At 39.6% G+C, this 21,748-nt stretch overlaps 1 protein-coding gene and 1 long non-coding RNA gene across 2 annotated transcripts; both read right to left on the minus strand.

Annotated features, from left to right (window-relative positions):
• Positions 1 to 2,184: 2,184 nt before the first annotated feature.
• Positions 2,185 to 7,118, minus strand: zc3h10.S (zinc finger CCCH-type containing 10 S homeolog). The gene is given in 2 exon segments (NM_001092404.1): positions 2,185 to 4,828; positions 6,968 to 7,118. A coding segment is annotated over 1 exon segment (1,230 nt). The 5' UTR covers positions 4,718 to 4,828; positions 6,968 to 7,118; the 3' UTR covers positions 2,185 to 3,487.
• A 5,243-nt stretch (positions 7,119 to 12,361) lies between these two features.
• Positions 12,362 to 15,466, minus strand: LOC108709832. The gene is made up of 4 exons (XR_001934704.2): positions 15,361 to 15,466; positions 15,220 to 15,246; positions 13,144 to 13,166; positions 12,362 to 12,674 (listed from the first exon to the last, which is right to left on the minus strand). It is a non-coding gene; the product is annotated as an uncharacterized LOC108709832 (long non-coding RNA).
• Positions 15,467 to 21,748: the final 6,282 nt, after the last annotated feature.

Here is a 21,748-nt window from a genome sequence, read left to right on the forward strand (position 1 = left end):
CTGCAAGGAGAGCTCCTTTGACCGCATGTTGTCTGCTCATAGCAAAATCTTCCACATACAAGCACCCCCCCTCAAATCAACTCCAGGGCTTTTATGTTCTTAATTAATAATGACATAATGAAGGAATTGTCCAAACCTGCCCCTGAAATAAAGTGATTGTGTTAAAAAAAAGGCTTTAGTTACTCATATTTTTAGGCAATCTTTTTGTTCAACCCACTGAATTAAAGGAACAGTAACCTCAAAAAATAAGTGTTTTAAAGTAATGAAAATATAATGCAGTGGTGCCTTGCACTGGTAAAACTGCTGTGTTTGCTTAAGAAACACTACTATTGTTTATATAAATAAGCTGCTGTGTAGCAATGGGGCAGCCATTCAAAGGAGAAAAGGCTCAGGTTACACATCAGATAGCAAATAAGCTCTGTCTGTCTAATGGTGTTATATTTTATCCATTAGTTATCCTGTGCCATTTAGCCGTTTTTAAATTTCCGCCATTGCTCCCCAGCAGCTTGTTTATATGAACTATAGTAGTGTTTTTGAGGCAAACAGATAAGTTTTACCAGTGCAGGGCAACAATACATGATATTTTCATTACTTTAAAACACAAATTTTTTGGTGTTACTGTTCCTTTAAAGCTCAAATTCTGCAGTTCAACTGCATCTGAGTTGTTTCATTTAGAATTCATTGTGGTAATGTACAGAACCAAAATTAGAAAAAAAATTGTCTCTGTCCAAAGATTTATGGACCTAACTATACAAGTGCAAATACCTAAATATAAAAATGCTCTTTATTAATAGAACCATTTAGATGGGTTTTGTAAAGACAAAATCGCTGAAATATGGACTGGTGTCTTTTTTCAACCTACATGTATTCCTTTTGTTAGTATATGAAGTTTAATTTTCTGGTGCAGTTTTTTTCCACTCAATTGTAAAGTTGTAGAGTTCTTACCCTAAAGCAGATTACAGTTCCAAGAAATGATTGAAGGTCTTAAGCAGGGGGGGGGGGGAAGTTTACTGAAATTAAGTTAGATAAAAGAAAGTGGTGATTGCCCTAAGGAAGGAAAGGTTATATTCCCCCCTAAGGCAAACTGGAGATCGACTCAGAGGTTTTTTTTTTCCCTTCTTCCGTCCTCGGAATTATCTTGCAGTTGGCAAAAATTTTCAACGTGGACATGTGTATAACATACCATATTATTTGATATTACTTGCAAATTACAACAAACACCACAAAGCAAGCTTTATAAAGGGCATATTGTTGTCCGTGTTGTGTACTACACTTATTTAAGTGCCCTTTCAATTCTCCACTATACATATGTCAATTTATTCCACTTTTTATTTGTTTATAATTGGGGTAGGGAGAGTGTGTGTGTGTGTGTGTGTGTGTGTGTATTATATTATGTAAAGGAATCTTGTGCTGCTTGATCTGAATTCAATATACACAATAAGGTACTGATTTAGAAATGCCTCAGTTTATCTATGTGGGCTCCTGTGCACTGGTTTGTGCTCATGTAGAGTGTATGATCCAAAGCCATCTAAAACATAGCAACACCAGCAACAATTCCATCATTTTGTGAACTGCCTGTACAGCTGCACAATTTTATGTACTATAGGTATGGGACCTGTTAACCAGAATGCTCGGGACCTGGGGTTTTTCCCTGCCGTTTTGGACCTGCATACCTGTTGAATCTAAAAAGGATAATTTTGCCTTCAACATGGATAAGTACAAGGTACTGTTTATTACAGTGAAAAAGGAAATAATTTATATACAGTTTGAATTATGATGGAAATGGGGGTCTATGGGAGATGGCCTTCTGTAATTCAGAGATTTCTGGCTAACTGGATTCCGAACAACAGATCCCATAACTGTACTTTCAAAACATTTTAGAGGCATTTTTAAACATTAAACATTTTAATAATTCTGTAAAATTTAAATAATTTGTAGAGCCATATAGCCCTCTCATATACCTGCCAATATTTTAAAGAGCTTAACATTTAGATAAAGTGTTCTATGCAGGATAAAAAATGCAAACTCCAGATACACTAAAATATGTTACCCATGTATACCAAATGGATCAGGCATGCTCGATCTGTATACTTCAAAAGCAAATTACAGTTCTTTTAATCCAAGACTTCATATGCAGAACTAGTGTGATGGAGAGTATGAAAGAAAAACACTAACGCTTAAAAATGGTGTTTAAACTTTTATGACAGAAATCAAAGATTAGTACAACTTTTTAAATTTCTTCAAACTTGAGTCATTATTACACGTGACAAAAACAATTAAAGGGAAGATTAGAAGGGGAAGTGAAAACGTTCATAAATTTTAGCTTACTGGAAAGAGCATTGATTTTATATACATCTAATTAGTAAAGGAACTAAGGAGCAGTAGTTGCACTGTACTGTAATTGGCCAATGGCAGCCATGACATAGCGGTTTAAAGCCTCTGGAAATTTTGGAGATAAAATGGAATACCAATAGATACAGCTATTGAGATGTATTTACAGATGGCACAGCACAACAACTACAGATAAATGCCTAACAATCATATCTATCCATATTAAACTAAACGATGTAGATGTTTCAAAACATTCAAACCTATCATAGAGAAGAGGCATATACAAAAGGCAAGGGAGAAAAAAACCCCCAACAAAACAAGAATAAAAAAAAAAAAAAAATTAAAAAAATAAATAAAACAAAAAAACAAAAACCAGAAATAGTGCATACATTCGTTACTCTAGTATGTAGGATATACATTTTACCAGTTGTATAGTTTCTTGCAAGTATAGGGCAAACAAAAACTTGGAAATATCGGCAACATATAAAATGTACTGAGAAGTATGTTATGCCTAGCACTGGTTTGATGTCTTTGGATAACAAGCACAGGCTTTGCTGTAGATTTTTAATCTTAAAAGGGAACTTCCACAAAACAAAAATATTAAGCATAAATTTTAACTAATTCATATATAGGAAGATTTACTGTGTCCACTCCCACTTGCCAACCTTACTACTGGCAGCTTTTTTTTTTTTCATTCACTAACTAAAAGATTAGATGGGCATGCCACTGAAATAATAGTGCCTTGGTCCTGTACTTGTCTGACAATATAGTAATATTAACAAGTTGAACTTTGGTCTCCTCAATATAATCCAGTGTTGGAGCTGTGAGAGCATGTGTTCACAGAAAAGCAGAACTCAAGCGGCCTGTAGCAAGGCTGGAAAAGTGGAGGGGACAAAATAAACAAAAAAGGGATAGAAGCATGATATTTAAGAATTTGCGATTACTTAGGCTATTAAAAAAATGCATTCTGGTTTCAAGATACCTCCTTTTTAAAAATGTCTACTTAAAATTATAATGGATTATAATGGTATGCAAGAAGTTACTGGAAGTGTAGCACTTATGTGTTCCCCTGTTACAGAATGAAAGGCAAAAAAAAAAAAAATGTATGTCTACCACACCACAGAAAAACATACTGACAGCGTGAGAGTTTAGCCAATCAGTGAGGCAAGGCTGTTATGCGCATGCTCTGTGAGACTATAGGATAGGAAACCATGGGTGTACTGGCATGGCTCATTGTAATCACAGGCAGGGGCTGAGCCATTGAAACTGCCACGGGTGCCACAGAAACAGCTACAGGAGCCATGGATACAGGAGGAGGTGCCATGCTTTGAGCAATGGTTTGCGCCAGCGCTGCAGACAATGGGGTTATTTCTGGGTTTAGCTGTTGGGGGGCATTACTTTGAGCAGAAGCAGATGCACCAGTAGAAGCCACAAGCTCCTGCTGAGTAACAGCTCGTGGCTGCAATGCCTGACTGCTAAGCGTTGTATGGGTTTGGGCAATGCCATGGTTGTAGTTGGTGACAGATCCCACACCTTGCTCACTGGTTGGGGCTGTAGCACTCAGAGTACTAAGTGCAACAACTTTGGCCTGACTACGAAACTGGGCATTTTGATCCAGTAAAACCTCATTGGTTGCTGCCAAAACAGAAACTTGCTTTTTAAGGTCCTCAACACGTCTACGGAGCATAACATTCTCTTCTTCCAAAAGACGGTACTCTACTGGAGAACCACTATAATATCCATCATATCCAATGCGTCGTCTCTTCATAACTGGATCATCTAAACGGTCCCCATAACGGTAGTAAGAAGAATAGTATTCTGTGTCTGCAAGACCATCATAACGGTCATAATGCTCATAAGCACGAGTTGTAGGGGCAGATAAGCTTCCCGGGCTTACCCCCATATTCATCATCCCTCCCCTCATATCACAGGGATAATCATACTGGTGCTCATATTCCCGCTGCAAGTGTCGGAATTTGCACCGATCCCCACGCTGGCAATCACCCTTTAAGAAATCACGGCAGATGGGTACCTCATCCTTGTTGGTCAAGTCAGTAGGCGACAGGCCTAATCCAGCTGCTACTTTATGCCTTAAACGAGGTGGGAGTTCTCCCGTTTTCTTATAGTACTCATCATCATCCTTTGTACCATGAATAAAGCGGCAGTTTAAACGTACACATTCTTTATTTTGAAAATCATGGCAGAACACAAACTCATTCTTCTGAACCCCAAGGTCAGACACATCAACAGCATCTGGATGCTTGAAGCGGCAGCGTTTGCCACGCTTGCATACATTGCGCAGAAAGTCACGGCAAATATGTTCCACAACACCTGCTGCCTCCTCGCTGCCGCTACCACTGCTGCCACCATTTTCCCTGTTAGGCATTGTTTTAGCAGCGCTTGATTCTTACTAATACAGGATTTTTTTAATCCGACGCTTGCGCTTTGCCTTATCGTGTGCACTGTACCAGGCAAAGAGTAGCACTCTGCGTAAAAGCTGCAAAAAAGAACATTTGTTCAGCTGTCAGCAATATCAGCATATCAGTCAAAAAATTAGGATTCTTAAGATTATAAAACACTTTTATAGTGACTAACAAAGACTAACAAAGAGTGTCTATGGGTGATTTTAAAAGGTCCACTAAATTGTCTGTTATTTTTAATACACATTACATACATCCATTATTGCATGTTAATAAAAGGCAGGAATACTGTGATGATATAAAGGTATAAGGCTGCAGACCAAGGGCTTTTATACAGCACAAGTCCAATAAAGCATTTTTTACCAGTTTTCTAAGTATTAAAAATGTATTTGATTTACTTGCTTCCACAGTAAGTTAGGTCATCAGCCTTAATTTTTAAAATTGAATACATTAGTTGAATGAAAAGGGCACCACTACTGTTTCTTATTTTATGTAAATGAAATAAGATTCTCCGGGGAGAACTGAAAGCCACTACAACTTGGGCACTTCATATCGTCATCAGCATACCACCCTCCATGAGTATCTTATTTTGCCTGGAAGAAATCCTACACAAATGCAGTGTGCCAGTGGCCTAAAGTTAAGCCTATAGAATTCTATCCCAGGATGCAGATCAAGTTGATAAAAGATTCTAGTTCAAACTGGCAGTCTGCAAATAACAGGCAGATTAGCGCAAATTCCTGGGTATATTTTTTTTGCCTCGTATTTTTTGGCAGGAATATGTATACCTAAAAAGAAGCAACCAGCATGCTTTCACTCATTGATAGGGCAAGTCAAGCCCAAAATAAAGATTTGCCCAACACAAGAAAACATAATTGTAAGCAACTTTCCAATACGCATTTGTTAAAAATGTTCAGTGCTATTGTAAGCAGTATTTGGTTGAATCTGGTTACTTTTTTTAAACAATGTTGCAAAAGTCTTAGTTCCCCAGCAAAGACAGTTGCCTCATCTTACACTGTATCAACAGGCTGGGCAGAGAATAGAAAGGAACAGCCAAGAACAGATTTCATTAGCAATACATATACAAATACCTTGAAAAAAAATTGGAATGAAAGTTGCTTAGAATTAGGTTTACTTGTATTAAGCAAATATATTTTGGACTGGCAGTCATAGCTGGATGGGTGTAGATTTGTTTGGCAGTTCTATTTTTTTTTACCACAACATGCAAACTAAACCATTGGCTGTTATTAGGGTTGCCACCTTTAAAATGAAAACTGTAGAGATAATGAGGGGGTTGCATAAGGGGGTAGGTCATTGGTGAGACATGGGATGGGCAGCAGGAGGTGATATGGATAAAATGGGAGAGAGGATTGGGGCCAAATGATAGTAATTACATATTTACCATCAAACTGATTATTGATTTAGTGATCAGACCCTAATTGGAATAACTGAGCTCAAGCCAAACATAACTAATTGGTATAAGCAAAAATAGAGACCAAACTCGCAGATTAACTGCAAAAAAGTTTTATTCCACGACATGTTTCGGGCAAAGCCCTTTTTGAAGTGATCACTTGAAAAAGAGCTTTGTCCGAAACATGTGTGTTGCTGGCTCTATTTTTGCTTATACCAATTATCTGCCTTACATGGAAAAAGGCAGGGCAAGGCAGCATTTGGAACCAGTTATAACGAAGACTGGGGCACTCCAATCATTGTGGCTATGGCCAAAAGAACCGATCTGCATTGAAAGAGATGGCTTTATGTCGACAGAGTTCAGAAATAGCTCAGCAAATGCCAGGAAGCTGCAAGATTACTTACAGCCTAAACTGAATGGACAGCAGCACCTTGATTATGAGCCTAATGCGTGAGGCTAACATGGGGATCATCTATCAACAGTGGGCAGTAACCCATGGCAACCAATCAGATTGCTGCATTCATTCTACTTGTAGCTGGCTTTAAAAAGCTAATCACTGAGTGGTTGCTATAGGTAACTGCCCATGGCCTAATTTGTCCAGTGTTGATAAATGAGCCCCACGGTGTTTGTAACCCCTCAATCAAAAATGAAAGTACATTTGCAGGGACTTCCCTCCTAAACACATTTACAGGGTAGCGCTGACGGGAACTGGTAAAGAGCTACTGAGGGGCTTTGCGGCCTGACTTCGCTCAATTCAAGCAAAATGGTTGACTCCTGACATAGTTGTACCCATACGCTTTATACATACCACGTCTTGCCTGCGGTTCAGACCGCTTTCCTCGCGACGAATTTATCTGTCCCAGGAAACAAGCGGCAGCGCTCAAAACCACCAATGCTGCGATTTATTGGAAATAAATCGGAGAAACGTCGTACATTGCCCTCGACAACCCACAGTACGCACTAGGCCGAAATCCTCGAAGAACAATGTCCGCAAACGACGAGCCACGCCTACTTCCGGGGCAGCGCCTAAATACTCATCCAATGGGCAGCTACATTTAACGCCGCGCGGTTGTGTTCTGCAAAGCCGCCATATTGAATTTGTGCGGGTCAGCTGTCTGCCAACGTTTTCTTAGGTTACAAAGCGTTTCCGTTGTATTTTGCGGTGATATATTTTCCCCATTGTACAAGAATATGCTATAACAGAGCAGAGCGAAATACCGCCCGACTAACTAATGCCTTATAATAATAATAACTACATGTTTCGAATGAATATTGTATGTGAAATAACCCAGTTCATTGTGGTGTTAAAAATTTGGAGAGGAGGAACGTGTTGTCAATGAATGGAGTATAAGCGCTGGGGCAGGAATAATTAAAAACAAGTAGGTCATGTGAACCATAGGAACCAATCAGAATGAAGCATTTATTGGTCACCTGTTTAAAAGCAAGCGTCTTATTGGTTGCTGTGGTTCACTGCACCTGGGCAAACTTTGTGCTTGAGATCTGCCAGGCTCTGTTTTTTTAAGACCCACGTCCAACCTGGAACTGCTTAACCTAAACTGTACCTACTCTAATGAAGCCCATTTATTTGCACCTGACCCACTCCCCGCAGCAATTGCCATGCCAATCAATTTTTACATTGGGAAGCATAGATTTTCTTACTTTACCCCGGGATCTCAGTCCAGGCCTGAAAATCGCTGAAATCACGAATTTCAGCCCTTTCAGCACTGTCAAGCACTAAGTGGGCAGAGAACGCCACTATAGAACAATTCCTAAGAGGAGTCCTACACACTAGGCCACCCTTCAAAAACCCTACCCCCACTTGAGATTTGTGATTAGTGCTTTCGGCACTACAGGGAGCCCTATTTGAACCTATCGGCTCATGTGACCTTAAGTGGTTGTCTGTGAAAGTAACTTTCATTATAGCATTAACATCTGAAAAAAGAGTCTCAGAAATGGCAGCTCTATCTTCCAAGGAACCATGGTTGGTCCTCCATCCAGATAAGATCGTACTCAGGACTGTGCCAGGGTTTCTACCTAAGGTAGTTTCAGGATTCCATATAAATCAAGAACTGATCCTTTTGTCCTTACCCATCTCATGAAAAGGAGTCACAACTACACAAACTGGATGTTGTGAGAGCTGTTAGGACATATTTGCACAGGACAGTAGAGCAGCCACTTGGGCGTCACTTTTAAGTTTTACAAACTACATGTTTTTGCTTCAAATTCGGCCGTGTTTGACCATAAAGTTTTACAAGCAGCAGTAGCACATTAGAGTGATGATAAACACGGTAACTTTTCATTCACTAAGAATGGCACAGTTCTCGTTAATGCGAGATTAGTGATGAGACAACTGTTTTTTCCCCATTGTTTATTAATGCAGAGTTAATGATGATGCAACAAAAGTTTCATGGTTTATATTATACTCAAATGTTTTCATATTTTTTATAACCCAAGATTATTATTAATACTGCTACTGTTCATGTTGATGATTGCCAGTAAAAGATTCAAACGTACACCGTTTTCTTACCCACCCTAAAATTACAGTTTTTGGACGTCCCCAAGCGTCTGCACTGACAGGAGGGCCGACTAGAGGAAAAAAAGATTTTTACTTTCAGAAAACCCTTTTCTAGTAGGCCCGAACGGTCAGTGCAGTAAGTCCCACCCAGACTGATTTTAGTATAGGTCTGTAGACACTAGGTTTTTTACCACTATAATGTTAACTGCTCTTGACCAAGGTCCTCCTAAATTGTTTGGGATACTCCACCTAATTAAGCTTTACAAACGAACTGAGGATGGTAGGTGGAGCCAGACAATATATACTAGAGGAGGGGTTGGGTTAATCTTTCTGTCCTGCCTCCAAAGGTGAAGATAGACATAACCCAAGCGTCTGCACTTACGGTTTTCCGTAAGTAAAAATCACTTTTATTTCTGTTAATATTATCTGAAACCAATTGAGGCAATTATGAAGCAGTGAAAACCACTAATCTTCAGCATGTGACATTCTATTTGTGTCTGCAATTTACCTACCTTAGATTGTAAGCTCTATAGGTCAGGTACCTCCCTGTGGTTGTCCCTTAAAGGAGAAGGAAAGGTTAAAACCAAGCAAGCTTTATCAGAAAGGTTATATAAATACACCAGTAAACTGGTGATGTGCGGGTCGAGAATTTCTCGACCTGCACCCGACCCTAACCCGCCCACTCCCTACCTGGGCCCGCTGCTCCCCTTTATTTATAGACCCGTGCCCGACCCGCCGTGACATCACAAAAGGGACGGGGCGGAAGAGAACAGAAGAAGAGCTCAATGAGTTCCCCCGCGCATTTTGTCCAGGGGTCGGCCCGCACATCACTACAGTAAACCCTTAAAGTTATGCTGTTCTAAACCCTCTGTCAAAAGGAACACAGTATCTCTTTCCTTATATTGTGTATACATGGGCTTCTGTATAAGATTTCCTGTTTACAGCTTAAACCTCCAGGGCACGGCCTGCTCCTCTCTCCCCTCCCAGATGTAATCTGAGCCCAGAACTGTGAGTGAGCAGGGAGAGACTCGGACATGAAGTGACATCACACCAAGCTAATATGGCAGCTGCTTTACTAAACAGAGCTTCTAGAGCTGTTTACTTGGGTATGGTAATGCATTCTACAGAATAGTGTTCTAGCTTGCACTATTGCAGCTAATCTATTGGCAATAATCTGCCTCAGTAGCTTTCCTTCTTTAATTATTATAACTTACTTGAATGTAACTTGTATTTATTATATTGATTAATGTATTGGTCTGCTGTGTAGCGCTGCACACACAAGTAGCTCTATATAAATAAAAACTACATATTGTTGTGCAAAACAATTCCATACAGTATGTTGCTGCTTTGCAGAGTTGACTAGCTGGTAAACTGTGCAGCACCTTGGAAATAAGGCTGTGTTGATAAATACAAGGCTGCACACTTTAGAACAAGTGCTAGATATACACTAAGGGGCCTATTTGAGACATTGTTGCCCATAACAATCTATTAAATATGAACAGTTGCCTACAAATTGGAAAACTAAATCAGAGCTCTGATCTAGGAGCAACATCAACTGAGGTATGTCCGTTAATTGACCAAAAATAAGGGTATTGTGGGTTACAAACTGTGCAAGTCTAAAAGTGACAAAAAAAAAAAAAGCATTCAAGGGATGATTTTTTTTGCCCCTTTAAAGATCCCTTGCATGACTCCTTTAGTGTACTTGGGTAAGTATACTATCCAAGAATATAGCAATCAAGATATACCATTAGTTTAACATAGGTGTATACATTTAAGATTTACTTTTCCAAGCCAAACAGTACTTTGCTGAATGCAAAAAAATAATGCAAAACTGAAGTAGGATGCCAACAGTACTGTACATTGGTCTTCACTTCTGCATTGCATAAAATAAGCCCATATTTAGGAACCTTTAATTGTATAGGTAGCCCATTCAAATAATGCCAATATACTGCCATGAGCCTTTTATACAGCACCCGCAAATGACTTCCTGCAGCATGTTTTGTATTAGCTACACTTAGAAGGGAAGCAATTAGAGATGTATTTTCCAGCACTTTCTAAAAGACCCGATTGAAATTATACATGGACTGAAAGATTGATCTAGGCTGTCAGCTGGCCAATCTCTAACGTAACAGTACATGCAAAGTTTACACTCTTGATTACATATACCCCACATTAGCAAGTTCACATGTGCACTTAACCCTACTTTCCCCCTATAAAGCGTATTTTTCAAGACAAGTGTATTGATTTATCACTAACCACACTTCCAAACACATTTGGAGCTTCTACCACACAGTTTTGTAGTAGCTAAAACATAGCAAGCACAACTAAATTTACTACCCTACCGAGCTGATTTATCAAAGTTAGAGATGAATTTTTGAAATTAAAATTAGAATTTACCTTTGTGTACTTTTTGACTAGGGAATAGTTGATATTTATGTACTGTCTCTTTAAAGACTCTACTTTGTCCATTCGCCATCTAAAACCTTCCGAATTGCTGTTTTAGCCTATGGTGGACCTCCTAGAACTTCATTGGTGGACTTTAAAAAAAAAAAAAATAAGTTTTGGGAAAAAAAAAAAAAATCTAATTTGCTATTCTTTCGATTCAAACTATCTGAATTTGGCTGAATACGGACTTATTCGGGCGGAAACTGACCTATTCGGCCCAAAAGAAAACAGACTTAATTTTGGTTGGTCTTTTTGAATTGACTTTTTTCAATTTGCCCCTACACGTGTAGTTGATGGGAATAGTATGATGCTCGATATGTAGATTACGCAAGTCCTCTGGTTGTAACACTTCAGGTGTTTTGACTTTTTATATAGACATGGGAGGCAAGTTTCTCCAAAATGCAAGCTGTGCTATTCATACATTAAGCCAAATTTTGGCAGTTTCAAAGGTTGGCAGATTTTATAGTCTTTACCCCTTTTAAATTCAGTGTATATTCACAAAATCTGTACAATATCAATTTTTCTGGGGGCTTTTACTACACATGAAATACAGTCAATATTTGTATCTTGTGGAAGCTAAAGCTGTAACAACTGATATTTATCCATGTTCAGTGGGTTAATCATTGCACCATATTGTCAATTCTATGCATAGTGACCAAACTGTTCAGAAAACGTATGGTTTGGATTCAGATTGGCATAAGCCTAAAAGTTGTTACTAAAGCTTAAGGGCTCTGTCTCTTACAGACTAGCGTTTGAAGCTGCGCTCCCCTGCGTTCCAGTTTTATGCATTCAGCCACAGAGGCACAGTTTTTCCTGCATTCGGAGCCTACATGCGCCTGTGCAAGTACAGCCCCATTGAAAAAAACCGAATGTGTACTCCTGCGCTGCGGCTGAATGAATAAAACTGGAACGCAGGGGAGCACAGCTTCAAATGCTTGTCTGTAAGCCCTTAGGCAGCTAAATGGCAATCCAAACATGCAAATTACAATTCACTGTTGAGCCAAAAATAGCAGAGTAGCTATTCAGCTGTATAAAACACATGGATATTCTTAGCAAATGAAGTGGAATTAAACAAAAATTGAGGCAGCTGTAGTCTAGGTAACCCTGCCCCCCTAAATTGAACCCAAAAGCTGAAAAATTGCTTAGCCAATATATTGTGGAAAGTCAGTGCAAAGGTCAAATGCACATGGAGATACTGAATTTCATGTTAGTAAAGCTTTAACAAATTCACCACAAGTTAGCTGGTTTTAACAAACAGCTTTAATTACACTTGCTACATGAGACCACAAACAAGTCCAAAACTCCTGACAGCAGGTGATGTAAAGTGTATCTTCAGAGTTCAGAGAACTGCAGATTCTTTCAACCCCAACAAACTGCAAAACTAGCAGAATCCAGACTGTAGTAAGGGGTCGTTTCCAGTACAGGACAACTTCCTTGGGATGGCTATTGCTTTAGTCTTCTCAAGAGAGCCATGTTCAGCTTGCCAGTCAAATGCAGCAATGGAGGAGAAGTTTACTTGGACCTTTGCCTCATCTTTCGTCTTTTGCGCTTCAGCCTATATAAAAAAAAATAAGTTCACTTTAAGTGGTCCAGTGCAGACTAGAGCTTCAAGATTGGACAGATGCTGCATTAACAAGCTCATCCTCTGGCCCAGCTCCCGCTCATCCTCTGGCCCAGCTCCCCCCCCCCCCCCCATTTCTTAGACAATGTCTGGTCATAAGTAGGGATGCACCCAATCCAGGATTCTGCTGAATCCTTCTGCCTTGCTGAAAAACAAATATGCAAGTTGCATAAATAAATTCTCGGCCGAAATTCTTCGGCCAAATCCAAAATAGTCGATTCAGTGCATCCCTAGTCAGAAGGGTTACATAAAACATTCTAGGTAACCTATGCAAGGTTAGACAATACATTTTTTACTCTTTACAAGCCTGGTCTTCTAGCCACCTCTATCATAGCAAGTACAGGCAAAGACCAGTTTGCCCAATTAAGCATTAAATAAAGTGTAGTTTTAAGGCACCACATACCTGCGCATACGCTTCTTCCTCCACTGCAAGGCAAAGAAAAAAAAAAAAATTTAGTTCAACATTGTAAAGAAAAGTCTACCCCAGCTTCAAGCTTATATTCCAAACTAGACCACCACATTGAAAGAATTTGTCATTTGCAAGAGGCAAAGTAAAGAATTACAGGCCATGAAACTTTAGTTTTAGCTGCTGCAGCGTTCCAAAACATGATATCACCCTTAGGGCCTTTGAATACATTGAATTAACAAAATGATAAACCATTGCTTTACATTAAGACTAGTTATCAAATAGGCGATTCATTACACATTGCATTAACTGTACAGATACTTCCAATTATAGGAAAATGGTTTCCCACAGGGGGTGCAGGCTAGTAAAGGAAACACTCCAGTTGGGGGGGGAAGCCATTTTACCTAGAAACTATGCATAGTGAACACTATGCCACCAGCTCTGGGACAGAACTCCTGGTGCAGGTGGCCATATTTGGCAACATGTGCATAATGGGTCTTTCAACCACACACCATTAAAGCAAGATGGAGCAAGCTTTCATTTAAAGCTAATTGAATGGCCCTCCTTAATACATACACACCACAAGTTAATCTTGCCACAAAGCCACACTTCCTAATTGCTATTAGTAGCATCCCTTCAGCCATTATCAGAAACCAAGCATGATTAGCAGATGCAGCAAAGTGTCCCACAATGCATTTTGGCCAGGCACACCTACTTCAAAACGGTAAACTCATAAAAGCACCATGATAGCCATAGAAGTGATTTGGCGAGGGAGCCAGGGACCAAACAATTTGATTATAACAGGAGCAATTGACAGGAATGATGAGCTCATAGGCAGATGGGATTTTCTACTTTGCTTTGGCCCTATACTATACATAAGCTGCCAGCGATTGAGTAGCCGTTTGACTAAATTGCATAACAGCCAGATTTCAGTCACCAAAACGCAACTGAGTCACAGCAGCACAAACATGAGTTATAGCACTAGGAAGATTAGACAAACATTAGTAGCTATATGAAAAAAGGTGGTTCACCTTTGAAATAACTTGTTTTGAGAATTTGCAATTTGTTCTTATTTTTTTAATATTTGTGATTTGAGCTAAGCTTTATTCAACAGCTCTGCAGTTTACAATTTGAGCACTGGTTGCTAAGGTCCAGATGACCCTAGCAACCATGCATGGATATGAATAAGAGACTAGACTAAAAACAAAGCATTTGTTTTTTAGAAGGGAGAGAGACGCCCATTTAAAATCTGGAATGAAAGCCAATTGAAAAAGCTGCTTAGAATTGGTCATTCTATAACATACTAAGTTACTTTAAATGTGAACCACCCCTTTAAGTTAACTTAGGATATAAAATGACCAATTCTAAACAGCTTTTCAATTGGCCTTTTACATTTGAGTCTTCCCAGCTTTCAAGTTGGGGGTCACCAACCCCATCTAAAAACAAGTGCTCTTTAAGGCTACAAATTGATTGTGATGACTACTTGTTACTCATCTTTCTATTCAGGCCTCTATTTCAGGCTCTTACTTGAATCAATGCAGTTGCTAGGGTAATTTGGACCATAGCAACCAGACTGCTGAAATTCCCGCATTGTAGAGTTTCTGAATAAAAATCGAGATAACTTAAAGAAAAAAAAGCCACAAATAAAATGTGAAAACCAAATGCAAATTCGCTTAGAATCTCTCTTCATCATACTTGGTTACCTCGAAGGTGCAACACCTTTAAGGGCTCCATTAGCAGCAGAGTTTACATTACATATACGAATACAAATAATAATCAGTTTTTGCGGACAATAATAAGCGCTTATAAAGTGCACACGTCCAGGAGGAGCGCACTGTGGGGAGAGAAGCATGGCCGCCGTATCACTACAAGATGGCACGCACCACAATACAAAACACGAGTTCCGCCACCGGAAAAAAGCGTCACAGACACTGGGAACAAACACAAAGGGCGCACATCGCTTCTGACTCAACTACTAATACTATATTACACTTTATCGGCGAAGAGGAGGATGAAGGCCTCACTAGCCCCGCGGGAAATAAACTAGGAAAACAGTAATACATAGGCGCTTACCTTGGCTCTCATCTTGAGAAGATAAGCCTGCAATAATAAAAGAGAACAGCGTTAATGGTCGGCTTACATGCTGGCTCCAGTACCCAGATGGAAACGGATTACTTATAGGCCAAAGCGTCGGCTGCAGAAACCATTACACACCTTCCTAAGATGGCACCAATGACAAGAGGACGTATTGCGGCTGAATGGTCCTATTTAAACCCTTGAACGTGACGCAACTTCCGCCAACTTTGCAGCTTCGCAGATGTACTGTGGGAAATGTAGTTTTTTTTTCATTCGCGTCAGGTTCCATTTTGTGTAAAGATTTTTGTTGTCCTACACGAGTAGTTTGTTTATACTCCCCATCATACTGATAGTACATGTTTATGAAATGTATAGTTTGCGCTTATTCTTTAGCAATTCTGTTTTTGTTTTTTGTTACTTACAATTCAGATTCAGTGACAAAAACGAAATTGTATTTAGGGTTGCTTCTAATCTCAATGAGCTGGGTTAAAAGGAGGTTATAGTTGCCCCCAACCGCTGGCTGGCAAGGTAGCAGTTCAATAGTCTAATAAATGGCCACTGGGTCAATTTATATTTGTGTGAATTGTATTTCTAATAATGCACTTATTGTTACTTTTTATTTCAATGACCCCTTGTTTGTTACTACTAATTTATTGTTTTGCTGTACAATGCTTTGCCCACAAGGAGCGCTTTACAAATAAAAATATACATACATACATAGAGGTCCGGACTGAGAAAGAAAATAGGCCCTGGCATTTCAGGTACACAGAAGTCCAATCAGCCCTCACCAGCCCACTAGTGACTTTCTATGGCACCTTATAGCAGCCCCTATGGCATTTGCCAGAACCCACAGATTGCCAGTCCGGGTCTGCATACATACATACAGGGTTGGCCACATGCCATTGCTTCCAGAATGTTAGGATTGATGGTGTAAACCAAAGCATGTCACATCAAAACTGCACAATTTTCCAATAATCCCTCCCAACTGTCCCGTTTTGAGCAGGACAACCCCGCTTTTGACAGCTGAATCTGCAGTCCCATATTTGTACTATGTCCCGAGTTTCTCTTTCATCTCCTGCACAAGTTGCCTTACGAGGAAACTTCGGACGACTTCTGAAAACTAAGCGCTCCAAGTACCATCCCGCCAGCAGTTTAGATTCTAGCTGACGGGAAGGCATTTCAGGGAGATAAGTCGACCCGAAGAAGAGGCAATTTATTGCCGGGCAACTAAATCTCCCCGAATCTTCATGTGTGCCCTTACCCTATAGGACAATTCATCTTCATTAGCAAAACATATCAAAACCACAGAAATGTGTTCATACTTTCATAACTTGCCAAATTTTGTAAAATGGATATGGTAATTAGGGGGTGTGTTTACACAATGGGTGTGGTGAAAAAAATTTCGCTGCACTCCGCTTGCCAAATCTTTTTGTCCCTCTTTCTGTTTCCAAAATGTTGGGAGGTACAGGAAAACAGCAAAGGGTATAGTTAGTTGTGTGGTTGGGGTGAAATAAACACCCATATTTAGATACTAGGAGGTTGATGTTTCTGAAACATGTCAAATGTGACAGGAGGTGAAGAGGTGCTGTGGCTCTCCCCTTTCCTCATTTTCTGAAGCATAACTCACTAGCTGAATATGTTCATGTGCAAATTAATGTTTCAGTTTTCTGGGAAAGCCATATTAGCCCAGGCATGGGGGGGGGGGGGGCAAAGGTTTAGGGGTGGCATGCTGCTTTACGGCCTATCGATAAATCAGCTGCACTGGGTGGGCAGGAGATTTAAATCTACCTGCCCATCTAGTACACAGTGCAACTCCACTCTCCCTTTTTTAGATGTGTGTAGTAGTGATATGCAGGTCAGCCTGAAACCCAAAGGTCAGGTAGGTTCGGGAAAACCAATTGCCCCTAGAAATGGGCCAAATTCACCACCACATGCAGGTCTGGGGTATGAAATAGGCCAACTCCCACCAACTCACTATTCAAGCACAGTAGTGATGTGCAGGTCGGGCTTCTCCCGACCCACCCACCACCCAAGCCCGTTTGGGTTCAACCCAGAAGTTGTAAGCCGGCATTTGGAAGATCAGTCAGAAGAGCTCAACTTTCACCCGCCCGCGTCCCAGAAAGGGGGGTGTGAGGTCCTGCGGGTATCGGGCCGGCCCACACATCACTAAAGCACAGGATACACAATAGATAACAGATATGTTCTGAAGAATCCCATTGAGCTCCTACAGAGCTTATATGTGATCTGCCTTTTTTCCTTTTTAAGCTTTGAATGGCTGCCCCTATGGCTACAAGGCAGCTTGTTTATATAAACTATGGTAGGGTATCTAAAGCAAACACATCAATTGTACCAGTGCAGGGCAACACTACATTATATTCTCATTACTTCAAAACACTTTAATTTTTTGGTGTTACTGTTACTTTAATTTTCCAGGACTGATTTTAAAATATAAGGCGCTTTAGTAGTGTATTTTGAAGTACACAGGAAATTGAGAAAGTGCAGGTGTTGCCTAAAACACAAAGTGTGCTCTGGATCTAATTTACCAGCAACTGATGTATGAACCTCACTGTTAAAAAAGAATGAAAATCTCATACGGCTGTTAATGTTCCTTATGAAGAAAATAAAGGTGTAATTTTTGCTGATTGAAATGGCCAAGTCCTTTCTGATGTGCCACATCACAAAGTAGTTTTCCTTATTCTTTAAAGATAGGCAGATGTTAAAAATACCTTAATTTATGTGTTGCAAGCTATGGCTTTGTGAATCAGAATTTTTGTTTATCTTTTTTTGAAAGGGTACTATCATGAAAACAAAATAAATTCCCCTTTAAGAAAGAACTCATTAATTATTTTGAGGTCACTCAAATCTTGTGATCATAACACATGTGCACATATTGCTTTATTTGCTGGCTTATAAAAGCTGTCTTTTGCATCTTGTAAGTATGTAGGGGAATTCAGCTGCAAAGTCCACTCTAAACATGCACAAGCAAATCCCCTGCAAGTCAGTGTGCACACATACAAGATATGGAAGGCAGCAGATCTGCATTATTACACTAGCTTAGTACATCAAGCCTACCTGGGGTGTTTGTGTGAGCTAAAGGTCTATAGGGGGGTAGATAATGGACAAGAAAAAAAATGTTTTGCGTCTTTTTGGTGTGGCACAATAAAGCAATCACAACAGTACATGTTTCTGTGTACTGGGGTCCCTTCTTCCATTATACTGCATCCATAGGCTTGGCCATACAACATGGAGTCATACCAAAAAAAAAATCACACAATTATTACTGATGGTTGTGTATTCTAGATCTTTATGTAAACTGTATGTTTGATGCATTTGACTATAAATATTTACCGGTTGTTCACAATATTGTCTTTGACTCTGGTAATACATTGGCAATCAATCTAGGTGGTGTTTTTATCTGTATGTTATTATTCTTGGTATTATAAAAAGTTTTAATTTCATTTTGATTTAAGAACCTTCACAAAAAGTGGGGTGGTTCAAATAAACTGTATTCTCTTAAGGATTTTGCCCCTATCTGCACAGCTTCTAGCTTACTTCTACTATGGCTAAACAAAATCCTAAACTATTCATAGTCATATAGACTACTAATAATTCTATAAAAACAGAGCTTCTTTATGTAATTTCTGTCATACGGCTAAAACTTTTGTATAATAATAAGTAATGTATTAGCAGTCACCTTGTACTCTGAGCCCTCCCACAGAAGAAGCATTACTCGGCAGCATAAGATACGTATACAGAACGATTACTTGACAGCATTAAGGACCCGAATAATCCAAGGGAAATTGACGGCATTGGTAGGGTACAGAAGTAAGAACAGTAACCTCAGATGGGAATGCATCCACAAACAAGAATGGATTACTGAAACGTTTGTTCTGTGTTAAATGTTTTCAGATGTCATGCATATGTAGGGCATCGATAGATTTCCCAATTTATTGTGCATTCCTCTATAGTTTGGTCATTGAAGGGTCCCTTAGTTTACACAGGAGCTAGCCTCCTCTTCCTGGGTCAAAACATGACCCTAGCTTTCCTGAGTTTGGCCACTAGATGGCACTGTTATAACATAAGATCAACACACACGATCCATTTTGGCTGTCTCCTTTTGCTTGACAAAGGGGCGTACCCCCGAAACGTTGCACTGCATTATTAAAATTGCAACGGCCTGCCCTGCTGAACAAACTCCTGTGTGCCGGTGATCTTTCTAGTAGTGAGACACCCTTGGATCTCCACTTATTGTAAAGGATGAAAGATGTGTGTGCCTGTCTACACTATATTCTTGCTTACCCTGTGAGGATTTTTACTGACCATTGGAATTGTGAGTATATGCCTATCCACGGTTCTATGTACCTGCTTTATCTCATTGAACTACCTTGTGGATTGTGTTTTTCAAAGTTTTGTGGTTGCATTATAAGAACCACTGTCGCCCAATTATTGTGCACTGCATACAGTTACAGTTGTTCAACACTATGCCTCCACACAGTTGTGAGGGCTTATACCTCAGTGTCTGGAGTCTCAACCAAAGCAAAAAGCATGCACTCCATTTAATAAGGTTACATGTAGGGATGCACCGAATCCACTATTTTGGATTCAGTCGAACCCCCGAATCCTTTGCAAAAGATTCGGGCGGATACCGAACCGAATCCTAATTTGCATATGCAAATTAGGGGTGGGAAGGGGGGTAAAGTTTTTACTTCCTTGTTTTTTGACAAAAAGTCACGCAAGTTCCCTCCCCACCCCTAATTTGCATATACAAATTCGGAATCGGCCAGACAGATCCTGCTGAAAAAGGCCAAATCCTGCATTCGCTGCATCCCTAGTTACATGCCTGGGTGCAGGAGGCTGGAGATTATGTTGAGACAAACATTGGTTCAATAAATTTATTTTTTGTTCATCACCTGCGAGTGCAGTATAATATGAGATAGATAGATTTATCGCAAATGCTTTAAAATGGCAACCAAAAGCTGAAAGATGTGGAAGAAAACAGAAAACTACCATTCGAATGGATAGAATAGCCAAAATGGCAAAGACCAATGATCAGCTCCAAGAAGATCAAACAAAGTCTAAAGTTGCTTGTGAGTACTGATAAAATTAGAAGACCCCTATGTGAAGCCAAGCTATGGGCAAGAAGCCCCATTGCTGAAAAAAAAAATAAAATAAGACATTCTGAAGAGGTTACAATTTGCCAAAGAACACATTGACTGGCCTAAAGAGAAATGGTGCAACATTTTTTGGACTGATGAAGGCTTTTTGGGTCTAGGGGCCGCAGACAGTTTGTCACGACAACCCCAAAACACTGAATTCAAGCCACAGTACATTGTGAAGACAGTGAAGCATGGTGGCACAAGCATCATAATATGGGACTGTTTCTCATACTAAGGTGTTGGGCCTATTTATCACATCAAACCAGTGATCATGGATCAGTTTCAATACATCAAAATACTTGGTCATGTTGCCTTATGCCGAAGAGGAAATGTCCTTGAAATTAGTTTTTTAACAAGTCAAGCCCAAAGACAGCAGTAAATGAGCAACATCTTGGTTCCAGACCAACACGGTTGATGTTATGGGGTGACCAGCCCAATCCCAGGACCTTAATCCAATAGAAAACTTGGGGTGACATCAAAAATGCTATTTCTGAGGCAAAACCAAGAAATGCAGAAGAATTGTGGAATGTAAAAGGTGCCAGAAGTTGGTGGACACAAAGGAAAACAATTCAGTGATTCAAAGGAAAGCAAAATCTTGTAACAGTTTTCAGTTTGTACAGTGAATGTTTGAGTTTGTAAAGAAGAATGCAGACTCTTTTTTTTTTTTTTTTGAAACAGCCTAATATTTTCTTTTCTTCACTTTCTGTAAAGGAATAACACAAATTTTATAAATATTTAATGTTTTGTTGTGGAATAGAATGTAAAGTGTTCCCAATGCATTTGTGTGGATGGAAATAAAAGCTATTAGGATTATGAACTTTATTTACTATATTTAAGCATACTGCTATTACTCTGAACACATGTGTGTTTTCACAGAACCTCTTGGTGACTTAGAATATACTTATATTTTGCTTTTGAGGGTAAATTACATTCAGCGGAGGAACACCATGCCATATGCTTGGTAGCATGTGCCTCACCCCTTCTTCACGCACAAACACATGCATACAAATGTACATCGCACCCACAAGCACATGCTTACCATAAGTGGAGCACATACCTGCCTAATTACTCAAAGAATCACTGAGAGGAAACAGAAGATGATCTTTTTTTTTTCTTCTACACCAAGTAAACATCATAGTGACTAAACTTAATGAGATGGACAAACAATAAAACACTAGATGTCATGATTTCAATCCAATGATGCATCTTATACAAACATAGCCCTCACATTTAAGCTTATTTTATCTCAATCTCCCCTCCTAGTTAGCAACTAAACTTGTCTCTTAGTTGCACATCTCGGCACACAATAGTTATATTTAAAACCTCAGAGGAGTAAACTAGTATACCAAAACGTTTAATTGTTCATTGGA

The sequence above is a fragment of the Xenopus laevis genome, chromosome 2S (assembly GCF_017654675.1).
Source record: "Xenopus laevis strain J_2021 chromosome 2S, Xenopus_laevis_v10.1, whole genome shotgun sequence".
NCBI classification, from domain to species: Eukaryota; Metazoa; Chordata; class Amphibia; order Anura; family Pipidae; genus Xenopus; species Xenopus laevis.